The sequence below is a fragment of the Pseudorasbora parva genome, chromosome 18, assembly GCF_024679245.1.
Source record: "Pseudorasbora parva isolate DD20220531a chromosome 18, ASM2467924v1, whole genome shotgun sequence".
In the NCBI taxonomy this organism is placed as follows: Eukaryota; Metazoa; Chordata; class Actinopteri; order Cypriniformes; family Gobionidae; genus Pseudorasbora; species Pseudorasbora parva.
In genome coordinates, this window is record NC_090189.1 from 17,188,983 (window position 1) to 17,216,235 (window position 27,253).

Sequence of the window (27,253 nt, forward strand, 5' to 3'; positions counted from 1 at the left end):
ATAAGATACATTTTAATTGGATTGCTAGTCATTGGACCCCGATTATCGCCTTATCGCCACGTGTGGCTATATTTATGATTTAAGTAAAAGTTTTAAAAGTCTTAACAGACGAATACATACTTTAGTGCTTAAACTCCTTATGACTTAAAACAAAAAAATGAAATTATTGATCACAATTGTTTGTATGGCAGTCATTCATAATTATGATATCCCTGCGCAATGCTTCAGTGTGCACATGGGTTGTATATATGACAAGTGATTATTGATTATTATATGATAATTTTAATGAATTAATGTAATTAGCAATTGAATAAAAGTTGCCTTTACTCCATTTCAATGTGGTCAAATCACTGCAATGCATGGTATATGCATATATATATATATATATATATATATATATATATATATACTTAACAGTGGAATCAAATGTTGACTTTTTTTATTTGAAGTCCACTCTAGTCGAGTGCACTCCAGTTTGCTGCAGCGTGAAGTTGCTTGCTGGCAGTGAGAAGAGAGCGTGTGTTAAAGGTTGCTGCTGCAGGATTTGGGTTACCCTTTGAAGTGTCCTTTGGAGGGAAGTCTGTTTTTCGACTTGGTAAGAACAGCTAAGCTCCTCTAAGGTTCCAGATTTATGCTCTTACTCTCTTTGTGTTTTGTGTGATGTGCATCGACTTTGCCTTGCCAGGTTGCCATTCATGCGTTTCGTATTGCATAAAATGTATCCATTCTTGGGAGAATATATGTCTCCTTAAGCATTGTTCAAGACTGAATCCTGCAGCCAAATCGGATTCATGTGTTTTGGACATCCATAAGTCTAAAGTTCCAGACTGAACCTGCAGTCCATAGGGGCGAAACTTGAGCGTTACACTAAGAAACAAGACAAAAAAACAGGAATCCATAATACGTTGAATGTGAATGTATAATTTACACATTAATCTTGCATACTTTTATGCTGTTTGTCTAAGTAAAATGCACTAGAGAGGCGTTTTTGACTGTTTTTTATTCTTTTGATGCCACTGGCAGTTCTTTTTGCATCTCGCACTAAAAACAAATGCAGTATCAAGTTAAAAATATTTACATATTTTAATACATGCATTCCATTTTGTTACTTTAAAGTCAAGAACATTCTGTATGAATAGCCCCTAAGCCTATATCGGTGGCTTGTGTGAGTGACACATTGCTTGACTGTTGTTAAAATAGAGACAAAATTCATGACAGCTTTTTTCTGTCTCTAGTTTATGTTAGGCAACCTGAAATGTCAGTATCTATAGCGTACTTGCACAGGCTGGATGGATGTACAGTCTTGGCGAGATAAGTCGAGCAGTATCTGATGCTTAGATCTGCCATGACTTCCTTTTGTTAGTGAGTTTTTAATGTCAAGGCTTCTGTTCTTTCTCCCGAGTCAACACTCTCTGACCCGGTTATCCGTTTCATCACAGATATACAGATCTAGAGGTGCTGACAACTTGTCTCTCTGTCTTCTGAGCAGCAGCTTTGGCACATAATCATAAAACAAGTTTTTACATGCATGCAAATAATGAAAAGTGTAACTCACTCAAAATTCACTGGGGGAAATATTTACTCAATTCGTCAAACCAATAAGACTTGATTTTTTTTTTTTTTATTACAATACCACAAAAAAGACAAGCAAATTGAGGAAATTGAATGCATGTTTTTAAAGTGCCCCTATTATGGATTTTTGAAAATTACATTTCATGTAGTGTTGTAACATAGTTCTAAGTGAATGAAAACATCCTGCAAAGTTTTAAATCTGAAAGTGCATCATATAAAGTTATTGTCTCAAAGTAAGAGTCGAATCTGAGTCAATTAAACCAATCGTTTTTCATACGAACTGCAGGCCTTTCTGCTGTGGCATCAAGATGAAATATTAGCATATTGCATGCACAGACACCAGGGAGAACATGAACCACCTCAAACTCTTCAGCTGATTCCTGGGGATACTGGATAGCATCACATTGAGAAGATGCCCTGCTCTACAATGTGTTTAATGTGTCTCATATTGTGTAGATCTCTAGCTAACCGGCTAACTTGCGTTATTATGGTCTTACTGAAATACTGTCTTACTGTAAATCAGCTGTGGGCCGCTATTCACCAAAACTGTGTCTATTAATGCTGAATGACTGTAATTCTTACTAGTTTGAGTCGGATACAGGATGGAGCAAGATTTATTTTACAAACTTTAATGTTACATCAGTCATTCACGTTTGTGCTGGGCTAACGTATGCGCTGTTATTGGAACAGTTCCCACATGTGCACCGCAATAAATTAGAAACACACACACGGTTTGTTGACCAACGGACACTTGTTAATGCTGATGGTGAGGAATTGCAGCTAAAACATCTCTTAATATGCCTCAAAATGAGTAGTGTATTACTGAGAAACATCCTGCTCAAGGTTCGGGTTGAATAACTAGTTCTTCCAATTAGGGGTGCACGATATTATCGGCACGACATTGGAATCGGCCGATAAACGCTTAAAATATAAAAATCAGCATCGGCTGATATGAAAAAATTATGCCGATTTGCCTTGCAGATATGATAAACGTGTTGATTATGCGCCTGCAATAACTCACGCGTGCAAGGAGTGCTACAGCACTGCAGTCATTCTTCAAGTAAAAACAAGCAAATACATTGCATGTAAAGTGATATATATAGACTGTTTTTAAATGCTGCCTTGAATTTCTGAATGCGCAAACAGAAGGACGTGACCGTCAGCAGCAGATTTTCCACGTTTTCACAACAAAACTAGCCCAAAACAAGCCCAATCGCATCTCCCCACTCTTTAGCGCATGCAGCAGCCTCCACAGCAACAGAAGCCTCCTCCAGGTCCTAGTGCCTGCTGCTCTCGGGTGAAATGGCTTTATTATTATTATTTTCAGGGCTTTTAATATACTCTTATCATAAAAAGAACTTTATTAACATTTATTTATCTTCAACAAGAATCCTTTTAGTAAGGAGACCTCGGAAATCTGAAACCAGAATGAAAAAAAAAAATGTTTTGCTCAATTTTGTTTTTCCAAACAAAGGGGAAAAAAGAAACATATATCGGCATCAGTATCGGCATCGGCCAAAATAAGCTAAAAAAAATTGGCATATCGTCAAAAATCCAATATCGTGCATCCCCACTTCCAATGTTTTGTCATCGATTCGGTCTCTTGCTGGGATTGGAGTAAAATTGACATTGTTACTGTCTTTATAGTGTGTACAATTGCTGAGCTTTAGGAAGCCTTCTGACGGAGCTGGAGTTCAGTTATGGTAATAGAAGTTTGCTTCCGAAATCACGGACCAATCACAACAGACTGGGCCGTCTGACCGATCAAAGCAGAGTAGCTTGCAAAAAGGAGGGATTTAGAGAGACTGATTCATCCATCGAGTCGTTTGAGAATCATTGAACATTGCGGTCGTGCAATGTAATTTCTGAGAAAATTTGTTGTAGGAGACATCCAAACTAAATGATAAAACTTTAAAATGGCATAATAGGGGAACCTTTGATCATTTGATCTCATTCACAAATACATTTTATTAGTTTTATTTTATGTATTGTCCAATTTTTTCCCCTTTTTTTCTTATTTATTTAGTACAAGTTACTGATTCATTGATCCATTCACTGTGATTAATAGCTCACAGGAGAAGATTATAGGTAATTCGGAGTATATCCGGAGTATATGAGTCATTTGGGGGGGGGGGGATCTATTGCTTCATTCTGAGCAGATTTAGTATTTTCTAACTTTACCGTGAAGTTTGTATGTTTTTTTGTTTGTTTGTTTTTTGAACCTACACTTTATACAGGAGCTTGAATAAACCTCATACATCCAGTAGATCCTCAAACGGTAGGCAAAACCACCCGTCTCAGTCTTATATAAAGTCCTGCACACATTTCTCTGCTTGTTTGCAGTGCAAGGGTAAGTAAAGAACGGGTTCTTTGAAAAACTGTAGCGTTTGCTTTACTCAAAAAACAAAATGTTTGAAAAGGCTAATGTATGTATTTGAGGAGTAGAAAAGAGTGATTCTTAGTCTGGTATTTGCCATTTAGTCATAGCCAATACAGGCTGTGCATAGCATTTCATCTTCTATATCACAAGATTCTGGCCAAATGTAGGGCTGGAAAAACTGAGCGTCCACATAACTACAAGAAAGGTTGCAAGCTGATAGTAACTCCACATCAGCTGCCTAAATTCGTCAACTAACCTATCAGAAACGTCTATTCGCATTCTACATGTTTTCGCTTCTTCTTGAGTCTCTCCATCCGATTTTAACATGAAAGGCTGAACAGTTTCTTCAGTGCTGTCTGTGTGAGGTAATCGGAGCTGCTAACACAAGCTCTTGAAGCTCCGCCCTCTTCTTGAAATGGGAGCAGCAGCTTATTTGCATTTAAAACACCAAAAAATTATTTGCATTTACACACAAAAGGCACATTTTTGCTCACCCTCAATGTGACAATTTTTGTGGGGTATTAAGGAGAAAAGATATTTATATCTTGTAAAAAGGGGCATTATAGGACCCCTTTAATATAACCAGTTTGAGTATATAATACAAGTTTCAACTTTTTAACTTTATCTTTAAAGGGGTGATGAATTGAGATGAATTGACATTTGAAGGGCGGCGTGCACACACGTCCGTATATCGACCAATCGTACAGGCTATGTGTAATATAAAAATAATAGTGTAAAAAATTGCGGGTGGATGAGAAATAAATCATTGTGTTTGTTTGATAAAGACGTTTATGAGCTCTGGGATCAAGAGAATCAATCCGGTTGCCGCTTTCACAACAATCTCTCCTCTCCCTCATGTGAACTGACAGGGGAGCTAAAGCTCATTAAATATGCAAATCTTATCCAATCCTAGCCGTGGGCGTTTACTTCCAAGTCTCCGGTGCTGCACGCCCATCAAAACCCAGCGTTCAGGAGAGAGCCTCAAAACCAGTGTAGAAAATAGCCTATTACTAATTGGTTATGATGTTTTTTAATGTAAAAACCACACAAACCTCATCAGTTGACCTCAGACAACAGTATAAAAAATAAAAAAGCCAGTTCATGACACCTTTAAATAGTCAATCAAACTCAATATCCAATCCTAAAGCAGGCCTGTAGTATGAGCCCTTGAACTTTCCTGTAGCTCAGACAGCAGAAATCGTGCTAGCAATGCAAAGGTCATGGGTTTGATTTCCAGGGAATACAATAACTGACAAAATGTAGGCTATACCTTGAAAGAAATGCAAGCTTGTCTATATTTTGTGTGTGTGTGTGTGCGCGCATGCATCTTTAAATTGTACATGTTTACATGTCTAAACTTTTGGGATGCCCCTCCTCTCCGTACAGCTTAAGTGTCACAGCACGGCTGGCTGATCATGCCGTTCTTACTCGGGGCACTTGTCTGACACCCTACCCCTCAAAGAAGAGTGTGTGATCATGTATGGGAGGGAGGATTATTCTATTTACAGTCACAGAACTGAGACCTTTTAATCCTTCTGTAACACACACATACACCCCTACACACAAACACAGCATTGAGAGGGAGTTTGGGCAGATTGAGTTGCATGTTTAAAATAGCCATACTGTGATAGAGTCCTCTGATAGTGCAACTTTTCATCTGATAGAGACAAACTACAGAGTTCCAGCATAAAAGAAACTGAGGTATGAAGTGGAGATGTAGGCTCATTTTAACAGCTGCTTTTATTTGTTAACTAACACAATGTCTGCATATGTGTACATGAGGTCAAATGTGAGAGGATAAATTCATAGCTGCGCCACTTTTGCATGCAGTATTTCATCTTAAACCTGCATGTTTTCATGGTCATTCTCTTCAGCATTTATTGCATTTCTCTCTTTTTTTAATGAAAACTCAAAATGCTGATTTAGTTAGCATTTCATGTTTATGCATTTGGCAGACACATTCATCCAAAGCAATTTACATTGTATTCAAGGTGTGCATTTTATCAGTTTATGCATTCCCTTGGAATTGAACCTATGACCTTGACATTTGCTTGAGTTACAGGAAGCTTATAGTGACGTTAACACTGCATTGTTATTTTCCAATTATTATTTATTGACTTTTATTATTTAATTTGATCCCTTTTTTCTGTTATTTTGCATTATTTTTAGGGCTGTCAAGCGATTAATTGCATTTAAACGGTAATTTAAAAGTCAGAATAAAAGTTTGTGTTGCAAAAATGTTAAATATTTGTGTGTACTGTGTATAATTATTATGTAGGCCTATTTGAATACACACATACGTGTATATATTTAATAAATATTTGTATGTATATACTGTATGTATGTATGTGTGTGTGTGTATGTATGTATGTATGTATGTATATATATATATATATGTGTGTGTGTGTATATATATATATATATATATATATATATATATATATATATATTTATTTATTTATTTAAAAAATGGTAAATTTTCACCGTTACCTAATTTGCATAATTCCTTTAGTGAATCGTGCATTTGATGCAGACAGTGTGTCCAAATAAATAGCTCTAGCAGCAGGCTCAATTCATTCTTGGCGAATTCTCCATATGACTATTGTATGCTGGTAGCATGAGCATATTTAAGGTTTTTATTGGAGAGACACAGACAAAAATGTATAACAAAGCGTTATAAATCTCATAAACTGACAGCCTCTAAATAAAGCATGGCATGTGTGATTTACTGCCGCCCATCCTTTCTTTGCCCACTCATCATTAACACCTTTCCATGAGAATGGGCTGCACTGTTACAGCCCCTACAGCCTTGAGTGCCTTCAGTGTTTTTCAAGGACAATGACCATTTCTGACATCATAAATCAAGCAAAGTAGAAGTACAGGGGCTTTTGTCCACAGCGTTTTGCCTGTTAGTTTTTTGATGGATAGAATGAATCATCATACAGAATGAAAGGAGGAGTGTTAATCATGTTTTTGACAAAGTCCCATCTTTGAGTGTTTTTGTTTGTTTGGTTCGTCTTTTTTGTGCAGTTGATCTGATAGTTTCAGCGTTCAGTCTCTATATTCAGGGCATGTTGTGGTCATCAGTGGGCCGTGTCATTACAGTGTGTGTCCATGCATGAGTTAAAGGGGTGTGTGCAGCCACGTGTGAACACATGCACATGTTCTTGGGATGATGCAATCATGTACATGTAAGGGTTGTTAACTATATTAAGTCTTTCCACATGTGGGCATTTCTTTAACTCTTCACACTTCTACACTTCTATTTGAAAATGGACAACTTTGGACACTTTTTATTTCTAAGACTAATAGATTGGATTTTTATTTATTTATCTGAAGGTCACATTAAAACAGACTTTTTTTTTATCATGCCTTCATTTTTTTAGTATTTTTAAATGCATTTAATATTGATGTTAATATTTAATATATTAAAACATGAAAGTAATTTATGGAAAACATTAATACATTAAAAATGTTGAAGTTTTATTTGAAATTTGACATATGAGATGAAATATGAAATGTGATGTGGGATTGAAAACAAAGAAAAATAAATATCACTGGATATTTTTAAGTGTGTAAAATCTTTAATTGTGTGTTTAAGACACTCAACACTAGAGGCTAGAAAGATTCTAGCTGGGAAATTAGCATTCTTTGTTAACATTTATAAACATAACTTTTTAAAAGAAGAAAATTACATTGTGGTGGCAATTCAATAGTGCTGGTGTGGTCTATGTCCAGTGTCCTCTGGCTATATGGCACTCTGCAGAAGTCTAGCAAGTCTGCATGTCTCACATACTCACATCAACACATAGCTGTGGTGTGAAGTGGGAAGTGACGATGCTCCTTTTGGTCTAAATGGGGTCTTTATCATGCCCCTCTCTATAGTTTGACTGCTAGCTGTGTTCTGGCTAAAGCATGAGAACGACTATGGAGGCTCTCACATGAGTGTATCTGTCTCGTGGCCAAGCAAGCACACAGTCCCAAGGCCTTTACTAAGTCTGTCACGCTTGTAAGAGCCCTAAAAAATCTGTCCCTGGTAAAGCATCTACTATAGAATAAATTAAATTACAGTTACATTATCACAGTTACCAATGCATAGAGACCACGCTACTTGGAGACCATGCTACTTTTTACTGACTTTCTCACTCCCTAAAGCCAAGATAGCATCTGTCAGTTTTTTTTTTTTTTTTTTTAGAACAGCCTGTTGGATCCTTAGGCAGTGTCTACCCTTGTCGGCAACATTCATTTACTCAAAACCCTTGTGTGACTGATATAATTAAAGTGTGTAATTGAATACGAATGTGTAGAGTGAAATGAACAGGATGTATCTGTTATTGTGATTGCTTCTTGCACAATTGTTGTGTCATTATCTTGGAAGGACTGACTAAAATGTGCATAAAAACATTGGCTCACATTGGATAATAAACATTTGTGATGAATTTAGAATTTTTTTTGCTGTCATCTTCACAGTAATAGGACTATCTCTGTTCTTTTCACTTTAAAATACGCATGCGAGAGACAATAAATATCTGGATGATGCCCGCCAGACACATTTTAGAAAGAGAGCGAAACAGAACCGTGTCTTTATTCCACTGTCCCGCTAAATATTTTATAACCGCCATTCTAGCATAGAACATGTGCTCTGCTGGTGCTGAATATGAAAAAATGAGGCTGGGGACACACTCAGCATCCATTTCTTGTACTTACATTGAGAGAAAGGAGGAGAGAGTGCGAAATCAGATGAGAGAACCTTGGCCTCGCGGCACAAAATCAATCTGAAATCTCAACGCTGACCTATCAGGTTGAGTCTGGCTCCATTTTGAAGTAATTGACAGAAAAGTCAGGGCCTTGTGGAACTCAGGTTCGCTTTCACCCAGGCCCTTAGAGATGATATGTTGACGTGTCTAAATGATACGTGTTGTTTGTTTGCGTATATTTTGCAGCTGAACTCGCCCATGAACTCTGTCAGTAGCTCAGAAGATATCAAGCCACCCTTGGGCATCAACGGTGTGATGAAGGTGCCAGCCCAGCCCTCAGGCACCCCCCTCTCCCTCACCAAACACATTTGTGCCATCTGCGGCGACCGCTCCTCAGGTACCAAGAAACATCTGTATGCAAAAGTATATGTGCAAACTGATAGTTAATGCCCAAATGTACATATGTTGCCAGTGTTGCTCTGCAGGGCTTGTTGGGATAGACAGCCTAAGCTGGTTTTCTGGTCTTCTGTTTACACCTAAACAAGGAGGCCAGTTTAAACCAGTTTAAAGAGTTAGTTCACCCAAAAATAAAAATTCTGTCAATAATTACTTACCCTAATGTGGCCCATAAAAGGTACCGTTACAAAGCCCATCTCACTACAGTGGCTCTACAATAATTTTATGAAGCGCCGAGAATCGTTTTTGTGCACATAAAACAACAACAAAATAACGACTTATATAGTGATGGACCGATTTCAAAACAAAGGTTTAAACCGTTATGAATCAGTGTATCGATTCATGATTTGGTTCATGAATCGAAACACTGATTCATACCGGTTTGAATTTTTTTTTAAAATCAGCACATCACTATATAAGTCGTTTTTGAGGGTTTTTTTGCACACAAAGAAGACTATTCTTGTCACTTTATTAAAGGATTGTAGAACCACTGTAGTGAGATGGGCTTTGTAGCGACGTCTGTAGTGCCTTTTTTGGATCTTGAGAGAGGAAATGACATTGGAAGGCCTTTCTAAGCCATCGGATTTCAACAAAAATATCTTAATTTGTGTTCCGAAGATGAACCGAGGTCTTACGGGTGTCGAACGACATTAGGGTGAGTAATTAATGACAGAATTTTCCTTTTTGGGTGAACTAACCCTTTAAGCTGGTTTATTTGCAATGGTCGAGTTGTCGGGTCCAGTGTAGACACAGTGTAAGAGTCAAAATCTATAATGGATAATAATGGAACAACAGTTTTAAAGTGATTTTTAACTATCACAACAGGTTTGTTCATTAAAATATTAAAATCAAGAGACAAAAAAATTGCTTTGTACATCAAAACCTTCCCTTTCCTGGTAAAAAATTTACTTGATTTTTGACATCTTAAGGTAACATTTTTGACAGTTAAAATTGTATTTCGAAGCATTTTGAACTTCTCCAGCATGTTTTATAATTACCCAAAAATCAAACAGTTCACCCCTCACAGGTCTGTCAAAAACTTGGGCTGGCTGTCGGTTGGAATATTAGAACTAAAAACATCAACATTTAATTAACTTAATTTAATTAACACTTATTCACTCCACTGTTATAATATATATGATATAATGTATATTATAAACTTGACAGTTTATTTTTATAAAATGTAATTTGATCACCATCTTCTCAGTTGTTTAAAAGATTTAGGCAATTATCAAATGTTTAATTTTGCAATAAAAGTTGATACATTTTTACATGATTTGTTAGATTTAATCACACCATAGCAGATTTTGACTCATAAACAAACAGTTGAGCCCCAAAGGCCTACTGTTAGGCTGTTGTTGGTGTGCAGAGCTGGTTCGGATGGAAAAAACAACTTACAAACCAATCTAAATGGTTGTTCTGGTCCCAGCTGGCCTTCTAGCCTTGTAAAGATGGTCTGTTGGATGGTTTTAGAAGGTTTTTTGGGAATTTTTCAACTGGTCGACCAGCTAAACAACATAAATTTATACTTTATTTTTCTTGGAAGGGGCTACTGAGATCTTTTCTTCCAGAGAAGAAATCAGACTGGAAAAGACTAGCTTATATTGGTTTAAGTAGTGTTTTGTTCAGCAGGGATGCAATATTTTGAAAGCAACACAGACAACATTTTTACATTGTTTACACCACAAGTGGATACTTACAGTTGTCTCTGAATATTAAGATTGTATAGAAGTTACTTCAGTTGAAAGGTTGAGGGATCAAATCCCAAAAGCGAGATCCATAAATTATTACAAATGTAGAGCTGAACATAACTCCTAAGGCTTCTGTGTTTTCACTTTTTTATTCTTCAGGTAAACACTATGGTGTGTACAGCTGTGAGGGATGCAAGGGTTTCTTCAAGAGGACTGTGCGTAAGGACCTGACCTACACTTGTCGAGACAACAAGGACTGTATTATCGACAAACGCCAGCGCAACCGCTGCCAGTACTGCCGCTATCAGAAGTGTTTGGCCATGGGCATGAAGAGAGAAGGTACAGCACATAAAGTTGAGGATAGAAGATTCTTCTTTCTCTCTCTTAAAATGTATAGTACTATTCTCTTCACTGCTCCAATGCTTTGTAAACCCCCCCTTTAGCATCCTTTCATTTTAGTACGTAAGGACTTGGTTGAAGGAGTCCATGGTTGTTTGCACTGACTGACCTGAGCTTTCCTCCATGGGGCGAGATGTTTTATGCACTCCATGTCCCCTCGCTATTAGCCTCAATCTCAGCTCTGTGTGACTCTAGAAGAAACATTCATATTACTGCAATCAGCCATTAAATAGTCAGACTGCAGGTCAGTGCTCAATTTGTGATTGCATAGACGCTCAGTCTGCCAATCTGCTCACGGTGAGACATGAGTCCATGGTGCGCATGATGAACAGTGTCTGTCCTTGAGATTCCAGGTAGTCTACTTTGCCATATACTGAGAGAAATCAGGAAATGGTTAATTGATACAAGGTGGTATGTTTTTTTTTGTTTCTCTTAGATAGGCTTTTTTGCCACTAAATATAGAAGACCATCTTGTCTCAATCATCACCTGAGGCAGAGAAAGATGAAAGAGAGGGAGAGGTGAGGGTTGGGTTATCGCAATGAAGAAAAGGGGGCATTAGCACTTTTTGCACACTTGTCCCCAAGAAAAAGAGACGCGAAAGTGCTTAAGCATGCTAATAGAAGATTTTAGCACAGCGCTGGTGGAATATTGATCTGAGAGACTATATTTTGCCCCTTAGTCAGAGAGAATAATTTAGGATTTATGAGATATCAGAAAGTTTCAGTGTTTTTTTTATAAACATTTTGTCTGCAGAGACTTGTTTTCAGTTTTTAAGGTGGAGCCAATTAAATCTTCTGTTGCTGAGTGCGGCACCGTGAGACAGAATGGTAGCCCTATTTTACTGTTTCTGAGTCAAACCAGCAGTACGGATCACGCCACAAGCATTCAGGATAGTTTGTGGTAATGATATTTCAGCGCTCTATACTCTAGTAGTTTTATCTATAGACAAACGCGCCTTATTCAAGCCCTTTCAGCTCCGCCCATCCTCCGGACATACACCACAATAACGGAGTTTAACGCTCAAAAGCAATCCACTGTCCGCCATCGTCTGATGCCAAATTGGTAGACATCACCGATCCTAATGTTAAAAAAAAAAAAAAAAATGTATATTATATATACAGTACAGGCCAAAAATTTGGGCACATTACTATTTGTAATGTTTTTAAAAAAAAGTTTCTTCTGCTCATCATTATTTGATCAAAAATACAGATTTTTTTTTAATATTGTGATATATTACAATTTAAAATATTTGGTTTTCAATTTATTATACTTTAAATTATCATTTATTTCTTTGATGCAAAGCTGAATTTTCAGGATCGTTACTCCAGCCTTCAGTGTCACATGATCCTTCCGGAATCATTCTAATATTCTGATTTATTATGAGTGTTGGAAACAGTTCTGCTGCCTAATGTATTTGATGAATAAAAGGTTCAAAAGAAGCATTTATTCAAAATAAAAACATATTTTCAAATAATATAAATCTCCTTTACTATCAATTTTATCAATTCAACACATCCTTGCTGAATAAAATTATTGCTTTATTTCAAAAAAAGAAAGAAAAAAAAATGACTGACCCCAAATTACTGACCTGTAGTGTATATTGTTGTTACAAAAGATTTCTATTTTTATTTTTATTTATTTTTTACTTTTTATTCATCAAAGTATTATAAAAAAGGATCACAGGTTATGAAATGATATTAAGCAGCCAACTCTGAATTTCCAACTTTGAAAATGAATCATCATATTAGAATGATTTCTGAAGGATCATGTGACACTGAAGACTGGAGTAACAATCCTGAAAATTCAGCTTTGCATCACAGAAATAAATGATCATTTAAAGTATAATAAATGGAAAACCAATTATTTTAAATTGTAATAATATATCACAATATTAGGTTCTGTATTTTTGATCAAATAAATGCAAGCTTGATGAGCAGAAGAAACTTCTTTCAAAAACATAACAAATAGTAATATGTCCAAACTTTTGGCCTGTACTGTGTGTGTGTGTGTGTGTGTGTGTGTATATATATATATATATATATATATATATATATATATATATATATATATATATATATATATAGATGGATGTATGGATGGATGGATAGAAAGATCTTTAAAAAAATATAGAGGTTTAAGACAACACTAAGCTCTGTAAGCAATCAGACGGCCATATAAATTATAAATTGTGGCTAAAGATTGCGTAGCCAACACACAGTCTGCATCTGCACGTGCAGACCTCTTTAGCTCCTGTTTCATGCGAGAGAGAAAATCCTCGCCCTGTAGACGAAAGGAGCACTGCGATCATTCGTACATGACGTCTCGCTCTCACACCCACTGTCTATGACCTCAGTGCAACCTTTTGTCTCCGTTGCTTATATCATCACAGCTTCTTTCAAGGATATGATCATTTGCTTGCGTTCGCCTGTTTTGTATCCCATAAGCTTGCGCCGTACCCTGAGGCACGGGAGAAGCTGGGCCACGCTCCCCCCAAAAAAGAGCTGAGCGAATCTGCAGAAAAACAGGATTAAATGAATTTATGCTCTCCTCCTCTCCAGGGGAAATAAAGCTAACGTGATTTCAGCCCCTCTCACCTCTCTCTGACTCCTGGAGAAGTATTTTACCCTTGGGCTGACCTCCAGACAGCACTTTCCGTAGAGCAGAATCCCCCTTCTCTGAACCCCCTGCCACCAGCGCGGTACCTCTGAGATTCGCCGTTGAGGAAAATAGCGACGGGTTAGGGAAAAAGACAATGTTTAGTGTTTGTGTGTTTGAATGTGCTGTGAATAGGGACTAGGTTCAGAGTCTTTTGGATGAACTGTGCTCGGCACATACGCACTCTAACCACAGGGGCTTGGATTGTGGTTAATAGTGTTCTGGCCACAGTGAGACAGAGTGACTGTTCAACACTAACCACTTCCTGTTTCTCTGAGCTGATCAAATGTCTGGTCTGTTAAAGCCTGTTGGAAGAACCCACAGAGACAAGAAACATGTTACAACATCGCTCTGTCATGCAACAAAGCTCTAAATTAAATCAGTATACACACGCATATAAAAACACTGTGTGAGTGTGTGTGTATGTGTAGCCTGGTAAACCCTACGTTATGAGGACAAAATATCCCCACAAAGATGGCAATATCCGAAATCCTTATCCTTGTGGGGACATTTTTTGGTCCCCATGAGGAAAACATCTTATAAACCATACTAAGTGATGTTTTTTGAAAATGTAAAAATGCAGAATGTTTCCTGTGATGGGTAGGTTTAAGTGTAGGGGGATAGAATGTACAGTTTATACAGTATAAAAACCATTACGCCTAAAGTCCCCATAAAACATGGGAACACAACGTATGTGTGTGTGTGTGTGTGTGTGTGTGTGTGTGTGTGTGTGTGTGTGTGTGTGTGAGACAGAGAGAGAGAGAGAGAGAGAAATTTGGTTATTTATTTAATTGGAAGTGTTTCACTTCAGGTTTATGCATCTAACACTCAAATAGATTAAACTCGAAAAAAAGTTGTTTTAAAATATATAATAATTTGCGCTGACTTGAATAACAATATATAAGCAAAATATTCCATTGGGTCCCTCACAAGGGGATAGCCATATTTGGGGGTCAAAAAGTAATCAAACCTGAGGTGTAGTTTATTAGCATACTAGCGAGTGTGTATGTGTGTTGACTTCATGATTGACTAACTGTAGTGACCGTGACTAGTATTGTTACATACAGCCGTCCAGGAGGAGCGCCAGCGAGCCAAGGACCGCAACGAGAATGAGGTGGAGTCGACCAGCAGCGCGAATGAAGACATGCCTGTGGAGAAGATCCTGGAGGCGGAGCTTGCTGTGGAGCCCAAAACCGAGACTTACATCGAGACCAATGTACCTATGCCCTCGAATTCAGTAAGTGACATCACTTCCTCTTTGTGCACCGGAAAGCCTGATGAGCCACCTCAGGTTTTCTGTTCACCATGATAAAGTTGAGAACCCCCTGTATACTTAAGATCCTTAAAGAATTAGTTCACCCAAAAATGAAATTTATGTCATTAATGACTCACCCTAATGTCATTCCACAACCGTAAGACCTCCGTTAAGTGTAAGATATTTATATATATATTCATCATCGGAACACAGTTTAAGATATTTTATATTTAGTCCGAGAGCTTATGAAAGTGTATGCACACTATACTGTCCATGTCCAGAAAGGGAATAAAAACATCATCAAAGTAGTCCATATGTGACATCAGTTAGTTAGTTAGAATCTCTTGAAGCATCGAAAATACATTTTGGTCCAAAAATAACAAAAACTACGACTTTATTCAGCATTGTTTTCTCTTCACGTTTGTTGTCAAACCTCAGATAAAGATTCAAACGGTCATGAATCAGCGTATTGATTCATGATTCGGATCGCCAATGTCACGTGATTTCAGCAGTTTGGCATTTTGACACGCGATCCAAATCATGAATCGATCCGCTGATTCATAACAGTTTAAATCTTTATTTGATTATTAAACACAAACAAGGAAGAGGAGACAATGCTGAATAAAGTCGTAGTTTTTGTTATTTTTGGACCAAAATGTATTTAACTAATTGATGTCACATATGGACTACTTTGATGATGTTTTTATTCCGTTTCTGGACATGGACAGTATAGTGTGCATACACTTAGATACGCTCTCGGACTAAATATAAAATATCATAAACTGTGTTCTGAAGATGAACGGAGGTCTTACGGGTGTGAAACGACATTAGGGTGAGTTATTAATGACATAAATACAATTTTTGTGTGAACTAACCCTTTAAGATACATTGAAGAATCATTTTGCATGTTGGAGCTTCGAAACAATGGTTAGCTCTCAGATGGTGCTCATGCAAGAAACGCAGGTTTGACCTTCATCTTATTTCAATCCCCAAATTATTTGTTTTTTTTATCAAGAGCAAAATGATGCAAAAGAACATTGGATGTTCCCATTTTATGTAAATCTGTGAAGGCAGAATGAGTGTGGGCCTAGTTACAAGAACAACTTGGGACATTGAAGAAACCCCAGAGCTAAGATGTCTTGAACCATATGCTGTGTTGCCTGTACGACGGCACTTCTCTGTCTCTGCTTGTTTTGGTGTAATGTAAGTGATTAAGCTTGTTGATAGCCATGTTTGGACATGCGTGACGTCATCGCGCACATCTCCAAAGAAAGACTGTTTTCTCCAATTACTGCAGTGTGAAGCATTGCTTGAAAAGATATACTAGAAGTAGTGGATGATGAGCCAGAGCATTTGTACTAACTAGAGATGTCACAATACACTGCTATTAATAATAATGTGATATTTTGTGAAATGTTGATATTATTTTAACACTACACATAAGTTAAACAGTTATAAAGAGGTTTAAGACACTAAGATCTGCAAGCAGTCAGACAGCCATATAAATTATAAATTGTGGCTAAAGATTGTGTAGCCAACACACAGTCTGCATCTGCACGTGCAGACCTCTTTAGCTCCTGTTTCATGCGAGAGAGAAAATCCTCGCCCTGTAGACGAAAGGAGCACTGCGATCATTCGTACATCTCTCTCACACCCACTGTAGGGATGATGAGCCAGAGCATTTGTACTAACTAGGGATGTCACAATACACTGTTATTGATAATATTGTGATATTTTAAAAATTACATTTTGATATATTTTAATACTACACATACAATAATATTGTAAACAATCCAGCGGTTGACACTCCAGCACAGTAGGTGGCAGTATTGTACTTTGACAGATAAACCCACTCTACACATTACTCGCATTCAAGTATCCTGTATCCGGTAAAAAAAAAATGGGTGAGTATGCGATTGCCAATCGGCGTTATGTTTTTTTTACAGTTACAGTAACAAACTCTACCTCTCGTATTTTGTCATTGCCAATAAAGAGAAAACACAAAATCAACTGTGTAAAATATGAATTTGACTGACAGACTTATTTGGTTAGGTTGTTTTGTTTTGGGGGGGTTTTCCTTCAAAAACACCAGTGTTTGTAGCTCATATAGTTTGTGTTTACTAGTTATTTAGTCCAACTAGTCTCACATTCACAGAAAATAGCTGGCTTCCCCATTGCAATATAAAATGGATGGATATCGCTATAATATCATTATCAGGAATTCTTTTGACAGCCCTAGGCTATGATTCCACCTTCTTACAGGTCAGTAGTGTACGTTGGTGCAGGTGCACTTTTCTATCCCTCCAACTTTTTGCAGCTCAAAGTGTTGAAAAATGCGTTAAACTGCTAGGCTGTGACTCTAATTTTTACGACTCAATGTGTTAGAGCACGTACGTTTACCACTAGGACACGCATCCAACTTCTTAATCTGTTTTAATGGAGTTTTGGTTGGTAATTCCCTGAGAGAAGCAGAGCAAGATAAAGTTGTTGAATTTACCTGCGCGCTATGGAGTCTCCCTCCCCCGTCTAGTCACCATGACAAATCAGCACCACTAAAGTGATCATTGGCTCCACTTTCCAGCATTGTTTGAATAATGAAATACTCTTGACAGTCCCCGGGAGCTTTCAGCCTGCCGTCAGCCTCTGAGGAGAGTTTTTTTCGTACAGGAAGAGTTGTAGAACAGGATGAGGATAGAGAGCGAGAAAGAGAGAGAGAGTTTGGGCGGTTGAGTGCGTCTTTTGGGACTGCTCTGTACCGAAGCGAAAATGTTCTGGAAGCTGTTATGTGAGTAAATGGGGGTTATTTCTGGAAGATGAAGATGTGTGGGAACAGAGGACCGACGTTTGGGGAAAGGTAGCAAGACGAGGGAGAACATAAGGCTTGTCATGAGGGAGAAGCTGCCAGGCTTTACATTAGAAAGCACTCAGTCACTGATTCGCTATCTTGGTTGGGTTCATCACGCTGTATCACCAGTAGGGGGCTCGTTTTGTGAGTGCCGATGTGAACCAAGGTTATTATTGTTTTTCATCGTGCATTATGCATATGAATCTACTGTGCATCATTATATTTAGATTTGCAATTAAAGTATTTTTTGCTCTTAAATATATTTTCTATTTTTGTTTTACATTTCACCTTTCACTCAACTTGCTCTCCCAGCTAATTTTGTGCTAAGACCTATTTAGACCTTTTATTTAAAATGCTTTTTCAACCTAATAAAATCATTTTTAGAGTGGCTAATTTTTATTTATTTTTTTGCATTTCACCTCTTGAAATTAAGCAATAGTTTAGTTTTTATTCTATGGTATGATTGAATTATATAGTTGTAGTTTACAAAATAATTATATTTTATTTTACTAGTTTTATAATAATCATATAAACCGTTATTTTTCTGTGAAGCCAATTTGGTGCCTTCTTACGTGAGCTTACACTGACACACACATACTACACACACAAATATGCTCTCTAGTTGTTTTTGTTGATGGCTGTGTTGTTCTCTGCTTTACACCAGAGATAAACATGCCAAAACTCTCAGCTGAACTCAGCTCAGTTTAACTCATCCTGCTGGCTGTATTTAAAAAAGAAATAATGATGCTGTCTAGAGTTGGACAGCAGCAGGGAGACACTTTACTGTAAGATGTTCCCTCCGTAGCGTTCTCTTGGCCGGCTGTCAGAGGTATGGTCTCCCGCTGTCCCCGGAGCTCCCCTTCTGTCTGTGCTCTTTTGGAAGCAACTGCCCCGTGCGTTAATTAATCAGAGGACCTCGGCCCGGGAGTGCAGCTCATGAATGGGCCACCACTGCTGCTTAATGGTTGGGGTTTGGCCAAGCTGAATGAAGTGTGTTTATCTCATGGTGACCTAGAACAGGAGTTAAACAGGCGTTAGTAACATGCCTCCAGTTAGGCAGGGTAGGGACACTTTTAAAGGGGAACACTGTCACGCTTGCTCGTTTTTCACTTCTCTCTTTTTTCCTTCATTTTCTGTTTTCACGTTTAATTCAGACAACATTGAACATGTACGTGGACTGATTCCGCTTATAAACCTGACAAAAAGTTCATATAAAGTGTTTACCAGGTAAAATAAATAACAGATTTTTGCGGCTAACATTTCTATTTGAATTTTTAAAAAATCAGATACTGATAAGCCTATAATTATTTCCATTTTACAGCCAATAACCGATAAATGGATACAAATAATATACAATATTGTCTAAATAAAAAAACAGTAATTTAATATTTATTTCAAATAAATATTATATTGATATTAATCTATATTGATATTAAATTATATTGATATTAGTTAATTGGAATTTCTTTATTTTATTTATTTATTTAAAAAAAAAAAAAATTTACTGTTTCAGTACGTCTGACACACAGGAAGTGTTTTTGAGACGGGGATGTGTCACGTGAGCTCGTAGACGTCTCGTTCGTCTTGCGCAGCTTTAAATCCAAACTCCCTTTTTTCCTCTCTTTTGTCACGCAACAATAATATAGTTTAAGCAGATAATGAAAAATTCAACCGTCTCTCATCTCCTCCTCAAGTGATAAAAATTTCATAATGCGATATGCAAGCGTGGTGTTTCTGCGAGAGCCCGGGACCAGGATCTGCTGTGAATAATGCAGGCCGAATGCTTTCCATTCAGCGGGAACAAAAACAGCCATTGTTTTGTGATGGTCATGAAGAGAATGTTATCAAAGCGTCTCCTCGAATCTGAAAAAATCGTCATCACTCGCACCCCGGGGCTAGCACTCGCCCCGCGCCACAGAGTCTCAAGCAAATCATATGGCTGGCTTTATTCACACTATAGAAATCATTCATCCACCACTTATTTTCTGCTACTTGGATACATTTTAATCTTGATCAACCTTTTAGGATAGGGAGATAAATATGTAACCCCCTAGTTACATATTGCATAAAAATGGAGTCCTGCATTTTATACATGGCCTATAGTATCATATTATTGTATTTGCACACTTTATGAAACTTGGGTTGTCATTTAAAAAAGTATATAATGTTATTAATGTACAAATTCTTTTTATTTATCACGTTTATATTTTTATTTTTTATTTATTAATTAATGTGGGAGAGACAATGAAACATTTAACTGAACTTTAAAGTAAAAATTTTGGTTAATTTTGGTGATTTTATTTACCAGTATTTATTTGTTTCAAGGCTGAACATGGTCCACATGTGTGACCACAAATAACTATATACAAGACCAGGGTTTGCTTAATGCTTAATTTGCTTAATCACCCAGGGTTATTAAATAAAATATTATTTTTTAATAATAAGGGGGAGGTTGGGGGGATTTACAACACCTGCACAGCTCTAGGATTTCCACTGCTCCTCCTGGATCCTCCTGGACTTGTGGGCAGTTGGAGGTACGTCCACTTGTGATGGGGGACGAGTGAGAAACCAAGAGGAGGATTTGGAGAAAGACTGTAGAAAGGGAGCTGGCTGAGAGACATTAAAAAAGAGGAAAAGGCCGGAGGAATATCACTGGGTGAAAAAGGGTTATGATCAGGCAAGAGGTTAAGGATCTGCATTAATATTAAAAGGCTTTCCAATGATGGAGAGACCTAAGCAGGAAGGCCTGATGGATGCATAGGTTCCATTGTATCTACTTCATATGTGATTAGTAACATTGGTTTTGCAGTTTCACAGAACTGAGATATGCTGTTGTAGCGTCATTGTGTGTCATTGCTAGTCTCTGCGCTTAAATATCAGTGCTTCGCCTATGCTTCCCCATAATATAGTCCCAAACAGTATTTGTCTAGGAAATCGCCTAGTCTTAATCTGCATCGTTATTTGTACTTGTTGTGAATACATAGGCCACAAGAAGTAATTAGTAATGGGTGGGGTTTTTTTTTTTGGGGGGGGGGACACTTTTACTCGGGACATGCTAGCTCGCAACATAGGATTCCATTCATTATGCTAAGCTAGCGGCAACCCTGGCAAACTAAAACAATGCATTTGCCTACATATCTAAATATAGGAAAGACATTGAATAAGCTCTATTTCTAAAAACGTTGGAGTGTTCCTTTAAGTCAGGTATTTAGCTGCCTCCTTTTCTAGTCATTTTTTGGTTGTTTTGGGTGAAGAAACAAGGTCAGTAAACAGCTAAAATAGCGATTAAACATTCATGAGTATTACAGTGATTAACAAGAACTCTGGGAGTATTCTTTTGAGCAGCATCAGAAGTTTTTCTTCACCACTTCACTTTCCTTTATATTGTTGAATTGTGAATTAAGCATCTGTTTATGTATCTGTTTATGTATGTGTTAAAAAACATGGCAGGAACTGTTGCACCAAGGAGGATCGTCTGCATGTCCCTGATCAGCCACAGAAATATTCATAAGCTGCATCTGTATTCTGAAAGATGGCTTTGCATCTAGCTAACAGTTTGCCATCTCAAACTTCTGCCTTTGATCTGCTGCTGTTGTCAGAGCGAGTTTTAAACAGCCACTTAAATACCATAGAGGGAAACATTCAACACTTTGACAAGATTCTCCTGGGAGTTCCCATGATCTGATTCAAAAGTCATGGAACAGCCCTCTGTTTATCTGACGTTTCAAGTGCAACTGTGGAGATTTTTCTTCTTGCATCTAATAATGGCCACAAAGTGGTATTCAGACACTTAAAAGGTGAGTTCACCCAAAAATGAAAATTCTGTCATTATGTACTCACCCTAATGTCGTTCGACACCCATAAGATCTTTGTTCGTCTTCGGAACACAAATTAAGATATTTTTGTTGAAATCCAATGGCTCAGAAAAGGCCTTTATTGACCTCAGTGTCAGTTCCTCTCTCAAAACCCATAATAGGCACTAAAGACGTCGTGACAAAGCCCATCTCACTACAGTGGCTCTACAATAATTTTATGAAGCGACAAGAATAGTTTTTCTTCGAAGCTTCGAACAGTTATGAATATTTAAAGGGTAACTCTTTAAAGGGTAACCCTCAAGTCATCCAAGGTATATATGACATTCTTTGTTATTATATCATTATTATTATATTGTTATATTAAAGAATTCCTTGGCTAAAACAAGCTTTATAAAGGCAGATAATTGTTGTATTGTTTTTGAAGTCCATAAAAGTGCATCTGCTGTCTGACGAGCGTAACTGGTGTGGAAAGTGTAAGCATTTTGAACTGCTCTGAAAGAAGAATGTCATATAGACCTAGGATGACTAAATCATGGGCTAATTTTCATTTTTGGCTGAACTAACCCTTTAAGTTACACTTATTCTGTAAGGGTAACTTTCAAAACTTTTTCTGTAAGGGTAGGTGTAGGGTTTGGGTATAGATTACAGTTTGTACTGTAATAAAATAATTACATCAATGGTAAATCCCTCTAAACATGAAAACCCAACGCGTGTGTGCGTGTGCGTGTGCGTGTGTGTCTTAACTCAGTGGGGGTTTTTTTTATTCATTTAATTTTTTTCACTTTACGGACTGTTAGATGAGGCTGTTTGAGTGACTGCAGCTGATATATTGTCCCTTTCAAAAGCTCTTGACTCATAATTGTGGTGTCATCGTGTCAAACCTATTAATAAACTTCCTGCAATGCACTGAGTGAATCTAGCAGGCTGCCAAAAATGAGTTCAGGTTTTTCCAGGAATGCACACACCCCTCCCACCAATAATTTTGATAAATATGAATATAATTCTTCTCCCCCTCTGTTTGTTTTCTTAAAAACTATTTGTCCTTTCACCCACTGCAATGTCCTGTTTATGTTTTCTAATGCCTTCCCTTTTGACACTTGAGTTGAAAATCGGCACTCAATGTCTATTTGTTCTTGTCCTTTCAGAAAACCCACTCCTGCTGCTTTGCTCTCTCTTCTGCACTCATTCCCTCTCCCCCACACGCCATTGACTAACTCTTTTATCTTATAAAACAAAGCAGCATATCTATCCCTCCCTTGGCTTCACGCAACATGAAGCTGGAATCATTTAGGCCATTTTTCATATCTCTCATTTGTCCTCTCTCTTTGATGGAGCAGGAGCGTTCCGCATCGAGACGTGCTAATAGACTCAAATCTGCAGGAGGCATTAAAGGCTACTTGCCATTGAAACTCCCTCATGTGACGTCCCCCACAATGGCATTTTAAAGAACAATGCATGTTTGTTTTTTAACACAACCCTTTGTGTGACAGTTAATTACGTGTCCTTGTCTGGGTCCTTTATATGTTTAGTGATATTCCATAAATGTTTGGAAATTGCCAAATATGTCAAAGTGAATTTAGTTCCAGGGAGCTTCCTGCAGGAAACGCCCGCTTAGAAAAGGAGTCATTTTTTAGCACCAGCTCTCGGCAGGTATTTCCTGCGCAGGCCGGGGCAAAAGCACTGTTTGTTTTGCCTTCCTGTCCACTTCTGCTCCAAGCGGATTAGTCCTCATGTGTGGGGCTGAGGAGAGCCAGTAGCAAACGTCAGTATTCAAGAGAGTGATAAAGTAACCCTGAAATATCTGTGCCATTAAACAGATAGCTAGCTATAAACTTGTCAACAGTTTAAGTAACTTTAACTAACCATGCCACAGCACAACTGTAGTTGACCTGAAAGAGAAAACTGACAGAAGACTGAAGGTTAAGCTAACGCTCTCTGTAGCGCCCCTTGTTTCAACACAGAGAAAACAGCATATACTTGGATTGAATTCCGACACATTTCAAAACACAACGGTGTGTGAAATCAAGCACATGCCTAGACATTTAGATGGACCAGGACCACGTGTATGACGCTTATGTTCTTGTGTGCTCCAACAGCCCAATGATCCAGTCACGAACATCTGTCAGGCAGCAGACAAGCAGCTCTTCACGCTAGTGGAATGGGCCAAGAGGATTCCACATTTTTCTGAGCTCCCACTGGATGACCAGGTCATTCTTCTACGAGCAGGTGAGTTTAAGAGCACAGCTTACTCTGTTAGAAACAGGAACAGTCCATGAAAATGTAAAATACTGAATAAGTTGAATTGAAAGTTATGCAGATACTACAGGTGTGTTTCAAAACCTAGTTTGGTGCTACATCTAGAGTACATTGTAACATTCTGCCTGCTTAGATGACATGCTAGATTTTACATGTGTTAAAGGGGTACAATTACCTGAAATTGCAAAAACCTCCCAGAATTAAGGTAGTTATTTTAAAACCTTTTGAACCGCATCCTTAAGGCCTGCTCACACCAAGGACGATAAAGATATAGTTTTAAAATCGTTCTAAATATAAAAGAATAGTTGAATCAGTCCACACCAGAACTATAACAATAACAGCACAGAGAAATGATATTGTTGAAATCACTTTCAGATTTCATCAGAATGATATATTCCTGCTGATGAATGATAAAAAATATTTACAGCCAATCAGAATCCTTCCTGCTTTAAAGAGCTGGAGTATTAACCTAAGTGCAGTGCACACTCAACAAATGTTTTGATGCGTTTTGATTTCCACATCTTCACGTCATCACATTACCCCCGTGCTCCAGCAACTGCACTGGCTCCCAGTTCAATCACGCATGTATTTTTAAACTTCTGATTTTAGTTTATAAAGCAGTACATGGGTTGGCTCCAGTATATATCTGTGATCTAGTTAATCCATCTTACCCTCTCACTCTCTCAGCTCTGCTGGCTCTCTTTCTCTGTCAGCCTCGATGTAAATTAAAAACTATGGGTGGCAAGGCTTTTTCCTAAAATGCACCTAAGTAATAGAACTCATTACCTGCAACTATTTGGAATGCTACGTCTTTGGCTTGTTTTAAGAAACTTCTTAAGACACATCTTTTTAGTCAAGCTTTTAATTTATAATTATAATTTAGTGCTGTTTTTTTAAAAAAACACACACTGGTGTGGACGCTAATGTAGTTATCATTATAGTTATCATTCCTTCTTGGTGTGAACGGGCCTTAAGACAACATTCTAGCATTCATCTATAGATGACGCGTTCGGAATGTGACATGACCAAAAATGCCTTCATTTCTCTTCCAAAGTGTGATTGTGTTAAGATGCACAATATGAAAAGGTTAATCTGCAAATCTAATTAAATAATCACTTTTATCTGAACTCATAAATATATATATATATATATATATATATATATATATATATATATATATATATATATATATATATATATATATATATATATATATATATATATATATATATATATATATATATATATATATATATATATATATATATATATATATATTATTTTTATATGACTATTTAAACGTTCAACTGACATTTGACAATCAGAAAGTCTATCAAAACATATTGTCTTCATTTTGAACTCCTTATCCATTTATTAGCATTGGTTGGTTTGAAGGACGCAGCATTGGTTTGAACATTTAAACATTGGGGGTTTAACAGGGTCCACACATGCAAAGTTGGTTGATTAACTGCAATAAAGTAGCTTATAGTTAGCATTCACTTGTTTACAAAGTGCCATGGGAAGTAAACTTATCTTTACTTAAAATGTTCTTACACTGAATTTCCTGCCATCTCTTAGAATAACCAGCAACATGTGAGAAGTGCCAGTATGCAAGAAAAAGTGAGGGTACGCTACTGATTAAAATTGAGAAGTGGCTTCACGGAAGCACTAAAAATGAATGTAAAGTATTGAAAAGGGGGAAAGTTTCTATGTTTCTAAGAAGTTGGCAAAGTATGAGTAGAGCACATAGATGCTCTGTAGACCACTGTTCCTCAAATAAACTGCTTTGCTTTTAATTTCCTTTATGGCCCGTTCTATTAGCAAGTCATGCTTATCTACTCAGAACAAGCTGAAGAGCATGTTGAGAAGGTCTTCTCTCATTCTCTCTCTGAGCTCTCAGGTTTTCTATAAATAACCCCTTTAGTTCTGCGGCCTCACAGATGAAAGCATCTCAGTTTTTCCCAAGCTCAACTCTGGGGAAATGAGGGGAGTGGGGTAGTTGCTAGGCAGACTAGTTAAAGGAGCCCTGTCACTCCAGTACTTGCTTAATTCACTCTCATGATTTGGAATGTTTTATCATGATTTACGTCTGTCTCTCTCAGGATGGAATGAGCTCCTCATTGCATCATTTTCACATCGTTCGATAGCAGTGAAGGACGGGATACTGTTGGCCACAGGTTTACACGTGCACCGGAACAGCGCCCACAGTGCCGGAGTAGGAGCCATATTTGACAGGTTCGAATGATACATCTAATTTTGTTCTGCTATACATTTTTGAACCACAGTGTTTCGATTTGACATAGTGAACTTTTTTATTCATCAAATAATCCTGTAAATTATACATTTAAAAATGTACTATAAATTCAACATTTATATCCAACGAAAATGTTTCTTGAGCAGCAAATCAGCATATTAGAATGATTTCTGAAGGATCATGTGACACTGAAGACTGGAGTAGTGATGCTGAAAATTCAGCTTTGCATCACAGAAATAAATTACATTTTAAAATGTATTCAAATAGAAAACATTTATTTTACATATTAATAATATTTTGCAATATTACTGTTTTTTTGTTGTTGTTTTGTCTTAATAAATGGAGCCTGGTGAGCATAAGAGACAACTTTTGAACAGCAATGTATATGTGTGTGTGTATTTTATATACTTTTTATGAAGAAAAATATGTAAAATTTGAAATGAATGAAACGTTATATAATGTTTTATTTTTGGTAATATATTTTGACCCTTTAACAATATGGAACGTATTCATGCATAATGACACAGAGAGATGATCAAAATGGACATTTTCATGAAGAGGGCAGAAGAGGAACCTTGACATTTCTGCCAGTGGAGATTTCTATCGATTTATATCGATATTCATTAAATATGCAGCCTCGCTGGAAGCAGAGGTCATGCAGAAATGGTCGAGTGCTCGGACAGAAAATGTTAAAGGAAATCCATTTGTGTGTCATTTATGATGAAATCAAAAAATATGGCAGATACACCCAGTGTCGCCAAGGGCTTTACACTGTCCGTTCCCTCACAAACCTGAACAATGCTGTGCAACCAGCTTTTTTCGATTGTCCAGATCTAAACCCAGATAAGGTTTGAAGAGGGCTGTGATGGTTACGGAGTACAACATTTAGTTGTCAAATGTACAACAATACCGCAACAGCACCGTTTGTTGTCAATAGCCATGTGTCCATCCATCTATTTTTAAGCAAATGGTAGGAT

At 37.4% G+C, this 27,253-nt stretch overlaps 1 protein-coding gene across 6 annotated transcripts in view; it reads left to right on the top strand.

Annotated features, from left to right (window-relative positions):
• Window positions 1-27,253, top strand: part of rxraa (retinoid X receptor, alpha a) — a 244,571-nt gene that overhangs the window by 211,693 nt on the left and 5,625 nt on the right. For 5 of the 6 annotated variants that reach the window (XM_067424622.1, XM_067424623.1, XM_067424626.1 and 2 more), the window contains 5 exons: window positions 8,896-9,046; window positions 10,956-11,135; window positions 14,904-15,088; window positions 23,863-23,992; window positions 26,125-26,257. In XM_067424622.1, coding sequence (XP_067280723.1) covers window positions 8,896-9,046; window positions 10,956-11,135; window positions 14,904-15,088; window positions 23,863-23,992; window positions 26,125-26,257 — 779 coding nt within the window. The remainder of the gene's footprint in view (window positions 1-8,895; window positions 9,047-10,955; window positions 11,136-14,903; window positions 15,089-23,862; window positions 23,993-26,124; window positions 26,258-27,253) is intronic. The other variant, XM_067424628.1, reaches the window with a different exon arrangement.